This window comes from Myxine glutinosa, chromosome 1 (assembly GCF_964187855.1).
Source record: "Myxine glutinosa chromosome 1, kmMyxGlut1.1, whole genome shotgun sequence".
NCBI classification, from domain to species: Eukaryota; Metazoa; Chordata; class Myxini; order Myxiniformes; family Myxinidae; genus Myxine; species Myxine glutinosa.
Window position 1 is genome coordinate 264,555,659 of NC_136261.1, and position 13,005 is coordinate 264,568,663.

At 49.0% G+C, this 13,005-nt stretch overlaps 1 protein-coding gene across 4 annotated transcripts in view; it reads right to left on the reverse strand.

Annotated features, from left to right (window-relative positions):
• Positions 1–13,005, reverse strand: part of METAP1D (methionyl aminopeptidase type 1D, mitochondrial) — a 106,079-nt gene that overhangs the window by 16,829 nt on the left and 76,245 nt on the right. For 2 of the 4 annotated variants that reach the window (XM_078786557.1, XM_068131293.2), the window contains exon 9: positions 1,406–1,453. In XM_078786557.1, the coding sequence (XP_078642683.1) occupies positions 1,406–1,453 (48 nt within the window). Of the gene's footprint in view, positions 1–1,405; positions 1,454–11,170; positions 11,518–13,005 lie in introns of those variants that run through there. The other 2 variants (XM_068131276.2, XM_078786554.1) reach the window with 2 other exon arrangements.

The following is a 13,005-nucleotide window of genomic DNA, read 5'->3' on the forward strand; positions in this document are numbered from 1 at the left end:
TCTCTCTGTGCTCTGTCCCCCTAATATTCCTAGAGGTCGCACAAGATCTGCCAGCAACCCTCTTATGGTTAAACTGCCAAAATCTAGGCTCTCTGCTCACCTTCACTCTTTCATTCCCCTTTTCTCCTGCCTCTGGAACAAACTCCCCCACTCCCTTCAATCCCACTCCTCCCTCCAGGTCTTTAAAACAGCTGTTCACCACCATCTCTTATCTTCCCCCATCCAAAACCTTGATCTTTTCTACCCCGGCTAATTTTCACCCCAGATACACTTTTTTTTGAAATTCCAACTTCTTTCCTGGAAGTCCTTGCAGTGTTGATATGTTTGAATCCTCTACCACCTCCCTCCAAGCCCTCCCCCTCCCACATTTCTCTCGGTGTCTTGCTCTCAAATGTTGTGTTTGTGTCCGTCCCCCTCTCTCCCCATCTAGTGTTCCGCTCCCCTTATTTTGTGTTTTATGTGTCGGTTGACTTCTTGTGTGATTAATATTAGCTCTTTCACGAGCCTCGATCTTGTATATGTATACAAAAAAAAACAAAAAAACTTGAATCATTTTCCTCCAATTTTCATGATGTTGCATTTTTTTAGATACATTGTGGATGGGGACACATTTTCTTCATTTACAATCAATCGCTAAATGTGGAAGGTCAAGGTCAGATGATGGTTTGAAAAAAATATGGTCATCATTGGATTGGGGCCAAGGATAAGTCGTGGGTGATCACTTGGTGATCGTAGATTAGATATCGTTTTTTTGCTTGTTTCTTTTCTTTTGTTGGGGTAGTGGGTAGTTTGTTATTGGTTGACTAACACACAAGTTCATGCTCAACATCACCCAAAGCTATTTTTAAAAATCAGATCATCACCCAAAGCTATTTTTTTTAAATCAGATCATCACCCAAAGCTATTTTTTTTAAATCAGATCATCACCCAAAGCTATTTTTTTTTAAATCAGATCATCACCCAAAGCTATTTTTTTTTTAATCAGATCATCACCCAAAGCTATATTTTTTTTAAATCAGAACATCCCCAAACATCCCATAACATGCATACACCACCTTCAGATCACACCTATCTGATATCAATCTTGCTTCCATTTCTGGTAACATTTCCATACCTCTCTATCCATATTTCTTCTAGCTACTTATCCATTTACATTTCAAATCATTTGACAGTTGCTGCCAACTCACTCCCCCCTCCAATCCCCCGCTGCTTCTCCCCTCCGCCACCTCTCTCCAGGAAGACTGTTCCATACATTAATGACTCTACATGAAATAATGAATCATTTGCATCTTTCTTCTTTCGGCAAATCAATATCTCGATATTTATGACTGCCTTGTTAACGCATATTTAGATATGATCACACAATCCCTTCCCATTGACACCGAATCAAACTACAGAGCCTCACCAATTGTGAAGACCATTCCCTCCTTCATCTTCAAATCTCCACTGTTGGCTGGAGGAACAAGAAGGGAGGAGGGAAAAGGGTTGGGGATATTGAAGAGAAAAATATTATTGCTGAACAAACATAACAGACAGAATCTTCTCTGAACTTTTTGTTCCCATCTGCCCCCTTCCGAGCCCATAATGTACCAGATGACCGATAAATGATGGGAGGACAGGATTTGAACACTTGAACAAAATTATATGGCAAATTAGTATGATTGGAAGCTTCTTGTGCAGACCCCATTCCCTAGATACAGAGCACAGACCACACGCTTTTTCCTCAACTCGAAAACCACATTTCCAAGCTGGCCTCCAAAGCAGGTCGCCGACTGGGCATCCTCCGTCGTGTGAAGTCCTTTCTGGGCACTTTTGAGCTCCTCACCACATACAAGGCTTTCATCCGCAGCTCAATGGAATACTGCTCTCCCCTCTGGGCTGGTGCTCCTGCCTCACACCTAGCTCGTCTTCACGCTGTTGAAACCAAAGCGTTCAGAATCATTGGAATCTCCTGCGATGAAGCTGATTCAGAGGGCCTTTCTCTCTCTCACCGCAGGCAGGTAGGTGGTCTTTCTGTCTTCTACCGATTCCTCTCCGGCCTTACTCCCCCTGTTCTATCAGTACTCTGTCCCCCAAATATTCCTGCAGGATGCACAATATCTGCCTGCAACCCTCTTATGGTGAAACTGCCAAAATCAAGACTCTCTGCTCACCTTCACTCCTTCATTCCCCTTTTCTCCCGCCTCTGGAACAAACTCCCCCACTCCCTTCAATCCCACTCATCCCTCCAGGTCTTTAAAACAGCTGTTCACCACCATCTCTTATCTTCCCCCATCCAAAACCTTGATCTTTTCTACCCCCGATAAAACGCCCCAAATCCGCCTCTTTCAATCCCCAACTTCTTTCCTGGGGTTCCTAGAAGTGTTCATTTGCTTTATACCGTGTACCCCTCCCTCCTCCCCCAGCCCTACCCCCTTCCACAGATATAACGGCATCCCTGTTCTCTTCTGTTGTTGTGCTTGTGTGCTTCCCTATCTCTTCCTCTTGTCTCCCGCTCCCTTCATTGCATGTTTTGTGTGTCTGTGCATGTTTACATGTTCAATGTGTTAGCTCTTACACGAGACTCGATTCTGTATACAAAAAACAAAAAAAAACAAAAAAAAAACAGTCGTCTTAACTAACAGACGTCTTACCTCTGCATGGCTGCTGCCATACCATGAGAACGCAACGAGACAGGAAGTGCACATCCGTTTTATTGGCTGAAGGTTCACTCGATTTTCTTTTCTACTATAAAGAGTTACTTTTTCTGACAAGTTCTCAATTCACAATTACTTTGTTAATATATATAGGTTCTAGCATCATTGCTTTACTGCACAATTCCTTGATGATTTCGGCCATGACATTATCTCCTCGGTGTCTGCAGTTTTGCGACAAGGGTGTGAGCAACACGAAAACATCAAAAAAGCATCAATTTGTGAATCTCCAAACCTGCTGCCAATGATGAAATGACTCTCGACTATTTAGAGTTAAGATTGGAAAGTTGAGACTTGGAAAAGTTTCAGCTTGTGAGATTAAATAACGTTTGCGTCGATTGCCAGAATTTCCTTGTATTATGTCCTTGCAGGACATAATATCTCCAGTTTTGAACAGTGATGAAAAGTCACTGGAAAACTTTGGGTGAATGATCTTGAAGGTGTAGATGAAGTGTTCAGACTATACAGAAGTTCTGGCAATGTGCTTATAATTGGGACCTTTCATCTCCCCTGAGCATGTTAGTTCTGTCTAAATAATGCCATTATTGTGTGGATCATAGACGAGGAAGAAGAATGGCCTTCTTTGATATTGTTTTTAATTTGAACCATATTCTTCATTACCTTCCTCTGTAAGCATTGATGGCCCCTCTTTTCTGTTCATAGTCGAGATTGTCTTTGTCATAGACAACTGGTTACTCTTCTTCGTTGGTATGCAGCACAAGGCGGCGGGGTAGCATCATTGGCTGAGGGTGGATTAATCAATTTTCCATCTGATGATAATAGCATAATGATAATGCCATAATAATGATATTAACGTTATTATAAAATGATAATATGAATAATCATAGTATTAATAAAAAACATAGGGGCAATACCCCTGGCACTCACCTGATAAAATAAACAGTATACTGCACCGACTAAAGGTATTTTAAACAAATTGCAATGGTCGCTAGAAGACAGGGCAGCATGTAGAATCAAACTAACAATCATAAGACTTTAAACAAACGAACAAAAAAAGAAACTATTTTGGGGGGCAATCCACCCCCCACCCTCCCCTAACCCTGTATGTGTCGGTTTGTCTTTCTGGGTGATTAATGTTCGCTCTTTCACGAGCCTCGACCTTGTATACAAAAAAAAAAAAAAAAAAAAAAAAAAAAAAACCTCCTCAGATCCCAATTTTTCTAATGCCTTGAACAAACATTAGTACATCACAGGTGATGAAGGTTGTGAAGTTTCATTGAAATTGCTGGTGTAGTTTCAGAGGAAAAAGCAAATTCCTATTTAGGGGGGTCAAACGTGGATCCACTTTGACCCGGTAAAACCCTTAAACCCCCATTTTTTTAATGCCGTGAACAAACTTTAATCACAACACACCAAATATAATTTGTGCCAAGTTTGGTCACAATCCCTTCAACGGTTTCAGAGAAGAAGTTGCAAGTGTTTACGGACTGACAGACGGATGACACACCATCGCATAAGCCCCCCTGAACCTCGTTCCAGGTGAGCTAATAATAGTAACTAGATATCTCAGATCACAAAGTGATAACCAAAGTGGCCACAGAAGTGTTGGCGAAGACCTGCCAATCCAACGGTTGGGAAAATAATTGATTTAATGCATCATTTAATGTATCTTGGTTTAATGTATTATTTGTATTATCTGAAATTGTCAGAACTTGAACCACCACAGAAATTGTCAGAACCACACCGAACTTGTCCTTCTCTTCATCGCTCCGACCAATATGCTCCGCAGGTTGGTCGGAGCGATGAAGAGAATGACAAGTTCTGGTGTGCGATAGAGAACCTGATGAAAAACGTGAAAGATGAGGAAGTTGTTGTGGTAGGAGGAGACCTAAATGGACATGTGGGAAGGAGTATGGACGGTTTCGAGGGAGTTCATGGGGGTTACGGATATGGTGTGAGAAATGGAGAAGGTGAAAGGATTTTGGAGTTTGCTGATAGAGCTGATTTGTTGATTTGTAATACTCAGTTCCAGAAAGAGGATAATAAGCTTGGAACATACACGTCAGGTGGGTCGACGACAACCGTTGACTACCTGATGGTGCGTTAGCGAGTTAGGGGGCACCTCCGGGACACAAAGGTGATCCCGAGGGAGGAGGCTGTTTCACAGCACCACTTGGTTGTCTGCGACATAAGGGTGAAAGGTGCGAGGAGAGCTCGGCGGGTGAAGTACCAACCGAGAATGAAGGTGTGGAGGTTGAAAGAGGTGACAGTAAGGGAGGCATTAAAAGAGAGGCTGAGTAGGGTGGAGGTTGATGTGGTTGAGCTTGAAAGTGGTCATTCAATGAAATATGTGGGTGAAATGAAATTGGTCAAATCAATGAAAGATAGTCTGTTGGGAGCCGTTGGTGAGGTATGTGGATGGACAAAAGGATCACTGAGGCACTCGGAAACATAATGGTGGGATGATGAAGTTGGAAAGAGGAATGACGAGAAGAGGAAGAAGTTCAAGGAGTGGCAGAAGGCGAAGGGTACGGGAGCAGAAACAGCAGAGCATGAAAGTTATAAGGCAGCCAGGAAGGCTGCAAAGAAAGAGGTAGCAAAGGCGCAGGAGGCATGTAGGAAAATGTTTGGGAATGTAGGGAATTGTAGGGAATGTAGGGAGGCATGTAGGGAATTTGGAATACCAGAGGCAAGCACCTTACCAGGTGAGGTGCTATAATTGTGCTAGGATGGGTCACCGTGCGTGGGAGTGTCGAGCTCCGCGCCGGGACGTTCCCCGCCAAACGATGCCCTCAACTCCGCCCCGTATCGATCGGCCTAGCCGACCTCAGACACCCCCCCGCCAGGGCCCGGGAAACTAGAACGTGCCGGGCATGCAGGGCGGTGTTCGGCAGTAGGGGATGGGGAGAAGCCCTCGTTGACGCGACAGGTCATTCATTGTGGCCAAATTGGAACGGGTAGTTTGACAATTCGGTGCAAAATTGCCGGCGTGGGGGTAGACGCCGTGGTGGACACGGGAGCCAGCGCCACGATCATCAGCCCCGTGGTCCTTAATTCGAGTGCAGACGGCTGGGGTAAAATCCAGCATCTGGAAAATCATAGCTTGCAGCTGGCTACCGGGGCAACGGCTCCGATCATAGGGCGCGGTTTTGTGACCCTCAAGTTGAGATCGGTAAAGCAAGAGATAGAGGTTTGGGTGGCGGAGGTGTGCGACCCGTGCTTAATAGGGTTGGATTTGTTGACTGCCGGCGGTTGTAAAATCGACTTGGGCCGGGGGATCCTGCAATGGGGGGTGGAGGAGCTACCATTGGAGGGGGTGAGCACGGCCGAGAGGGTGGAGCTGGAGGCTCCTGAGGCCGTGACCATCCCTCCGGGGGCCGACACCATAGTGCCGGCCCGATGGTCAGCCCGCCCGACATGGCAGGAATCCTGCGGCCTGGTCGAACCGGTGGCAGCGCGATCCATACCTGGTTTAATCGTGGGCGGCACCCTTGTAAAAACGGACGGGCCGGTAGTGGCCGTCCGAGTAATTAATATTAGCACAGAACCACGCACTATAGTGAGGGGCACGAAGGTAGCTGGCTGCACCCCAGTTAGAGAAGTCGCGTCAGTGAGGGGCGAGAACGTCCAGCCGAGCCGGCCCCAGGGGGAGCCTTCAATAAGTAATAGGAATTGGCCCGATCCCATTTGCGAGATGGTAAATCGTAGTAGTGTAGAGTTGGGAGGTACCCAGAGGGAGGCCTTACACAAACTGGTTGGGTCCCATTTGGACCTCTTCTCCTTGTCCACTGAGGATATTGGACGTACGGGCCTGGTGAAACATCAGATCCACACCGGTGAGGCCCGGCCTATTCGTCAGGCTGCCCGACGGCTCCCTTGGAGCAAAAGGGTGGAAGCTGACGAGCAGGTTGAAAAAATGCTCGACGCAGGCGTGATCGAGCCCTCGGGAAGTCCTTGGATATCACCTGTTGTGCTGGTCAAAAAGAAGGATGGGACCACGCGGTTCTGCGTGGACTATCGCCAGCTAAACAACGTGACACTCAAAGACTCATATCCCCTGCCAAGGATTGATGACACCCTCGATGCCGTTGCGGGCTCAAATTGGTTCTCAACTTTGGACCTCAAGAGTGGGTATTGGCAGGTGGAGATGGATCGGACAGGGAAGGAGAAAACGGCATTTTCCACAGGTATGGGGCTGTATCAGTTCACTGTGATGCCGTTTGGTTTGTGTAACGCCCCCGCCACCTTTGAGAGATTAATGGAGCATGTGCTAGGCGGCATGCCATGGCAATCATGCCTGGTATACCTGGATGACGTCCTGGTACATGCCAAAACCTTCCCCCAGGCGTTAGCTAATTTGGACCAGGTGTTCGGGTGCCTCAGGCAGGCAGGGTTAAAGCTGAACCCGAGTAAGTGCACTTTGTTTGCAAGAGAGGTGGCCTATCTAGGTCACGTGATCGGCTGCGAGGGGGTAAAAACGGACCCAGACAAAATTAAAGCGGTAGAGGAGTGGCCCGCACCACGTACCATCAAAGAGGTGCGGGGCTTTTTAGGACTCTGCTCCTACTACCGGCGCTTTGTGGCAAAATTTGCGGAGTTGGCCCGTCCCCTCCACCGGCTTACGGATAAGGGGACGCGATTTAATTGGACGCGGGAGTGCCACGAGGCCTTCCAAAAATTGAAGGGGTGTCTAACATCTGCACCCCTTCTAGCTTACCCCACTAGCAACGGGGCATTTACCCTGGACACGGATGCGAGCCAGGAAGGATTGGGCGCAGTTTTGTCTCAGACACAGGAGGGCGTGGAGAGAGTGATTGGTTACTATAGTCGGGCCTTAAGTAGGCCCGAGCGAAATTATTGTGTCACTCGCAAAGAGTTATTGGCTATGCTGGCTGCCATGAACCATTTCCACCCGTACCTGTACGGGCGGAAATTTTCGGTTCGAACTGACCATTCCTCCCTGCAATGGCTCCTTCGGTTCAAGGAACCGGAGGGCCAAATTGCAAGGTGGTTGGAAAAGTTGCAGCAGTACGATTTCAATGTGACCCATAGGGCCGGGAAGGCCCATGGTAATGCGGACGCACTCTCTCGGCGTCCTTGTTTGGGGGAAAACTGCAAATTTTGTGCGAGACACGAGGAGAGGGAACAATTGGGCGACTCTGCCCCGATTCTCGTCGTCCGGGCAACCCGGGTGAGAGGGCCAATTTTGCCACTAACCGCGGATGAGGAATTTGGGGATTTGGCTTGGAGCACGGCCCAGCAGGAGGATCCTGTCCTGGGGCCGGTGTTCAATTGGGTCAAATTGGGGCAAAGACCAAAGGGGGAAGAGGTCACCCCCCTCGGGGCGCAAACAAAGGCATATTGGGCTCAGTGGCAGACCCTGGAGTTGAAAGGCAACATCTTATATCGCAAGTGGGTGGAGGTTCCCTCTGATAGAACTTCCTGGCTGGTGATAGTCCCAGACAAATTCAAGAACGTCATCTTACAACAGGTGCATGGTACCCGCTCCGGCGGCCATTTGGGCAGGACAAAGACAATATCTCGGGTCCGCCGGAGGTTCTATTGGGTGAATATGGGGCGCGACATACAGGACTGGTGTCGGAGATGCGACGCCTGTTCTGCCAAAAAGGGACCAGCATGGAGGATGAGGGCCCCCCTTCAATTACATCAGGTGGGGGCCCCCCTTGAGCGGGTGGCTATGGATATTCTAGGACCGCTGCCCCGCACCCGCCAAGGTAATAAGTATATCCTCGTTGTAATGGACTATTTCACCAAGTGGCCGGAGGCCTATGCCCTCCCCAACCAAGAAGCAGGGGTGGTAGCACAGGCCTTCGTAGAAGGATTTGTATGTCGGCACGGGATTCCACAGGAGCTGCACACCGATCAGGGTCGAAATTTTGAAAGTCAATTGCTAAAAGATGTGTGTAGACTCCTGTCAATTCGGAAAACCAGGACCACGCCCTTGCGGCCACAATCTGACGGGATGGTGGAAAGGTTCAATCGAACATTGATCCAAGAACTAGCATTGTTCACCACCATCCGTCAAGATGACTGGGACGAACATCTCCCGTACCTGTTGATGGCCTACCGAACTAGCCAGCACGGGGCCACCGCATGCAGTCCAGCGTTGCTTATGTATGCGCGGGAGTTACGGGCTCCCGCCGACTTGCTATGCGGTCCCGCGCCAGACACCACGGACACACCGCCGAGGGAGGGTTACGCACGTCACCTGGAGGAGGGCATGGAGCGGGTCCATGCCTTCGCCCGCCGCCAGCTCCATCTGGCGGGGGCCAAGATGAAGCGCAGGTACGACGACCGGAGCCAGGGGAGTCAATACGCTCCGGGGATGAAGATTTGGTTCTTTCATCCCCGGAGGCGGAAGGGAAGGTGCCCAAAACTCACCTCCCCCTGGCAAGGCCCAGGAGTCGTCCTGTCGCAAATCTGTGACGTGGTCATTAAGATCAAAATGGGGCCACGGACCCCCCCTCGGATCGTCCATGCCGACCGGATAAGACCTTATGCCGGCGAGCAGGCGCCCTCATGGATCGCCTCGGCTCTAGATGCTGAGGCAGGACCCAGTACCTCTTACGACGGGGGCTCGTAGCGTCAGAGGACTGGGGGGATGGTCGTGGGAGATGCCGCATGTGAAGGGATGGCCAATCCACCATCCCTAACAGGGGGGGGGGCAAAGGAGCACTAGGTTTATGGGGTGTATGGCAGTGAAAACTAGCCCGGGTGGGTTAGGATATTGTGTGTAGGGATCTAGAAAGATGACATTAGGTAACGTTAAGGTTAGTTAGTGACAAGGATACCTGTAGTGGGGACGCAGGTAGTTTAGTGTGGATGATAATGATGTGGGAGCGCAATAGTTTAAAGGGACGACTGGGAAGCGCAAGTTTCAGAGGGGAGTAGTTAGATCAGATGATGCCTTGTGTGTTTGAGGATTAAACAGGTGTGATTGAACAGGTGTGATTGCACAGGTGTGCAACTGAACAGGTGTATGGAGCAGTGTATGAGGGAGTCGTGGTGATTGCGTGTGGTGTTGACCAAATGGTCCAGGAAGGAAGGAGGGTGCAGGTGGCACCAGGTGTGAGTGCACAGGTGCGCACCAACAGGTGTATGGAATAAATGGTTATGTGGAATACATGGAATGTGGAATATCTGGAGTATGGGAATGGATGGTCGTGGAGTGAGTATGGTGGAAATGGCGGAGTGGAGTGGATGGTGCGAAGGTGTGAATGGGGGAAGAGTGGACCCCCATCACAAATAACCGGGGCGGGTAGTGTAAGTGTTAGGTAGAGGGTATAGGTAAATTGTGGTTGGAGATTGGCATCTGTGGTGCGGGTGGAAGAATGATGTTTGGATGGGTGCATTAGAGTTGTGGAAATGGCTGGGCATGTAGCCTGTTAGTGTGTGTAGTTGGTTTGGGCACTCCACCACTGTGAGGATGTCGGCCAGGTGAGGCCGCAGGTGGGCTCTGGGAGCTAGTAGTTGTGGATGGGGCCCGAGGATCCGGAGGATGGACCTGGGTAGCCCAGTGCCAGAGGGCACCAAGGGGTGACAGAGCCAGGAGGGGCCTTCCCCAGTAGATAGGTTAGGTTGAGGAGCTAGGTAAGCTCGGGTGGCAACTACAGTGGTGGAGGTGTGCAGGTGGGTAGACCTGCTGGGAGAGCTACACGACCCAGCCCCGAAATTGTGCAAGGGCACCATGAGTTGAATCGGGGGAGTGAGACCCCAAATTGAGAAGCACCACAGTTTGGTCAATGGGAATTGGTTTTTAGAACCCATAGTGTAAGTTGGCCAATGGATTGGCAGGGAAAGACCCCGGGTAGTGTAACGTGTGTTAAAGTCATTTAGAAAGTAGTTAGGATGAAGAGTCTCCTCGCACCATCTGCATCCACTCACCTGAGATGACGTACCTCCACACCATGCCATGTTTAATTATTTTAATGTGCAAATGTTTTGGATTGTGAGACGCATCATGACGTGGGTGTGACATTGTGCTTTGTGTTCCATCTCTTCCTCCTTATGAGGATTGATGATGAATTTGGTGATGGCAAATTTTGGCTAGAGGGATTGTGGAGACGAATTTGGTGTAGAAGAAATATGGGGAAGACGTGACAGTAGTGACGAATTTGTAAATGTGTAGATTTTGTAAATATGGGGTAAGGGCAAGGGTAGTGTAGGTGACAGGGGGGGTGACGTACGGTAGGGACGAGCTTTCTCATTTCACTCTCCGTACGCATTTCGCCTTGCATTGCCTTATTGATGTGTACCCTTGTGACCTTACCCCTCGCTCATTTGTCTTCCCTCTTTTGTCTCCCACCCGAGGACTGTGCGCCACTGGGTGTTGAGGGGAGCGTGCGGAGGTCGTCTTGTGTGCCAGGACCCTCTCAACCAGCATGCATTGCATTGATGTACCACTTTATGGACCGCTGTTCTGCGGCCGAGTACCACTTGATGGACCCCAGGTTCTGGGGCAGGGCACCTCTGTTGGAGACCGGCAATAGTGGCCAGGGAATCTTGCTTGCGGACCTCGGTAAGGTGGCACCTATGCCAAACAGGTGGACCACCCTTAGTTGGCCCCTGTGGCCCTAAATAAAAATGGACACGGTTTGTGCTTTCTATATTTCCAAGTAGGCCGCATGAAACAAGAAGACATCGGGAAGAACATCGGCCCAGCAGAGAAGAAGAAGACCACCACCAGTTGTTTTTTTTGTGTGTTTATTACAAACAGTAATGACTGTGCACTGGTTGGTGCTCTTGGGTGCTTTTGGGTGCTTTGGTGTTATTGGTACTGGTGCATCGATGCAGTGCGTGCTGTCTCCTCCCTCCCAACAGGAATTTCCTTCTTTTTGTTTCCCTAAAAAGAAAAAAAAAAAACACAGGTCCTGGGTTGCGTTGTAAATAAGAAAGAACATCACTGTAAATAATGCTCCCCACCATAAATGTATAGCTTGAAAACAATTCCGTAATTTGGTTATCCTGTGGGCGCAAATCTGTTAGGCAGGGTGCAATGCAGCAGGGGGACATATTTATTTGTGTTTTAAGATTGTCACACGCAAGGTCAGGTTAATTGTAGAGAGAATTACACCTACGTGTCACACTAAGTTAAAGTTTTGTAGGCCCGAGCACGGGCCTGAAGAAAGGAGGGTGCAGTGTAACGGATTTGAGAAGTGTAACAATTTTGAGAAAGTGTAACGAATGTGAAAAGTATGGTTTTGTTTGTGTAACACCCTCGTAATGTAAAGAATGGTCGCAGCTCATCCTCTTAGTTAATTCCATAAACCTACACACAGGACACGATATATCCTTTTAAATAGTTAGTCCCTTATTCTCTGTGTAGGCTAAGGATGTGTTTCCCACTAGTTTGACTCTTCATTGCACCGAATTAAATAAGAGTAGGCCCTCCAACGCCCCATGGCAGCTTCCAAGTGCCAGGTTTGCACTTTGCTGCATTTTCATCTGCCGTCCACTTTGCAGCAGTTGACTCCATTACGCACGAGGTAACGCCGAAGAAAAAAGGCGGGTCTCCACCTCGTCATAGAGGGGAGGAGTAAGTCGGCCCCGCTCATCCAACCCAGAACGAGGGGTTTGGCTTGAGAGGGCGGAGAGAGAACGTTTGGGGAAGGTTCGAAAAGGGTGAAGGGCGGGGCCTATATAACCCGCTGCGGGATGCTCCCCAAAAGAGATGAGCTGAGAGGAGGGATGAGTTCTGGGTCCAGGAGATGCGCTGGAGACGAGCAGGTGTGACCGAGCCGCCGTAAGACGTGCCGCGCTGCAGGAGAAACGGACCGGGGCAACGCAAGGAGCGCACGAGGCAGCAGTACGGATAAAAGGAACTTCGCCCGCGCAGTTTGGGACCAAAGCTCGGCTTCTTGACGGCGGTGCCTTCTGGCCCGACCGTGCCCAGTACCCGCTGAACCTTCCTTGCCTCTAAAAGCCACCCATCTCCAAGCCATTCCTTCCTGCCTGCATTCCCCCGTGTAAGTGTGATCGTCCGTCTGTCTTTAATGTTGTCCTGGGGTTTATTAATTAAGCTTGAATAGGTAAGCTAATGATTTCACTGTGTGTCTGCTCCTTCCATTTTCTGTATATAACCGACTGCTCTCTTTGCTTTGGCTTGTGAAAATAATTAATAAATCCTGTCATTCCTCCGTTCTTCTTCTTCTTCTTCATTCTCGTTCGGTCGCTTTAGAGGTTTCCATATTGAGCAGCTGCGGCGCGATACGGCCAAAGTTTGGGTTGAATCGGGTTTTAGTCGGGGAATAACTGTTCGGCCGCGGTTATACCACCACTCGGTAAATAAAAATAACATCCTAATCCGCGGACCGTAACAATATAAACAGAC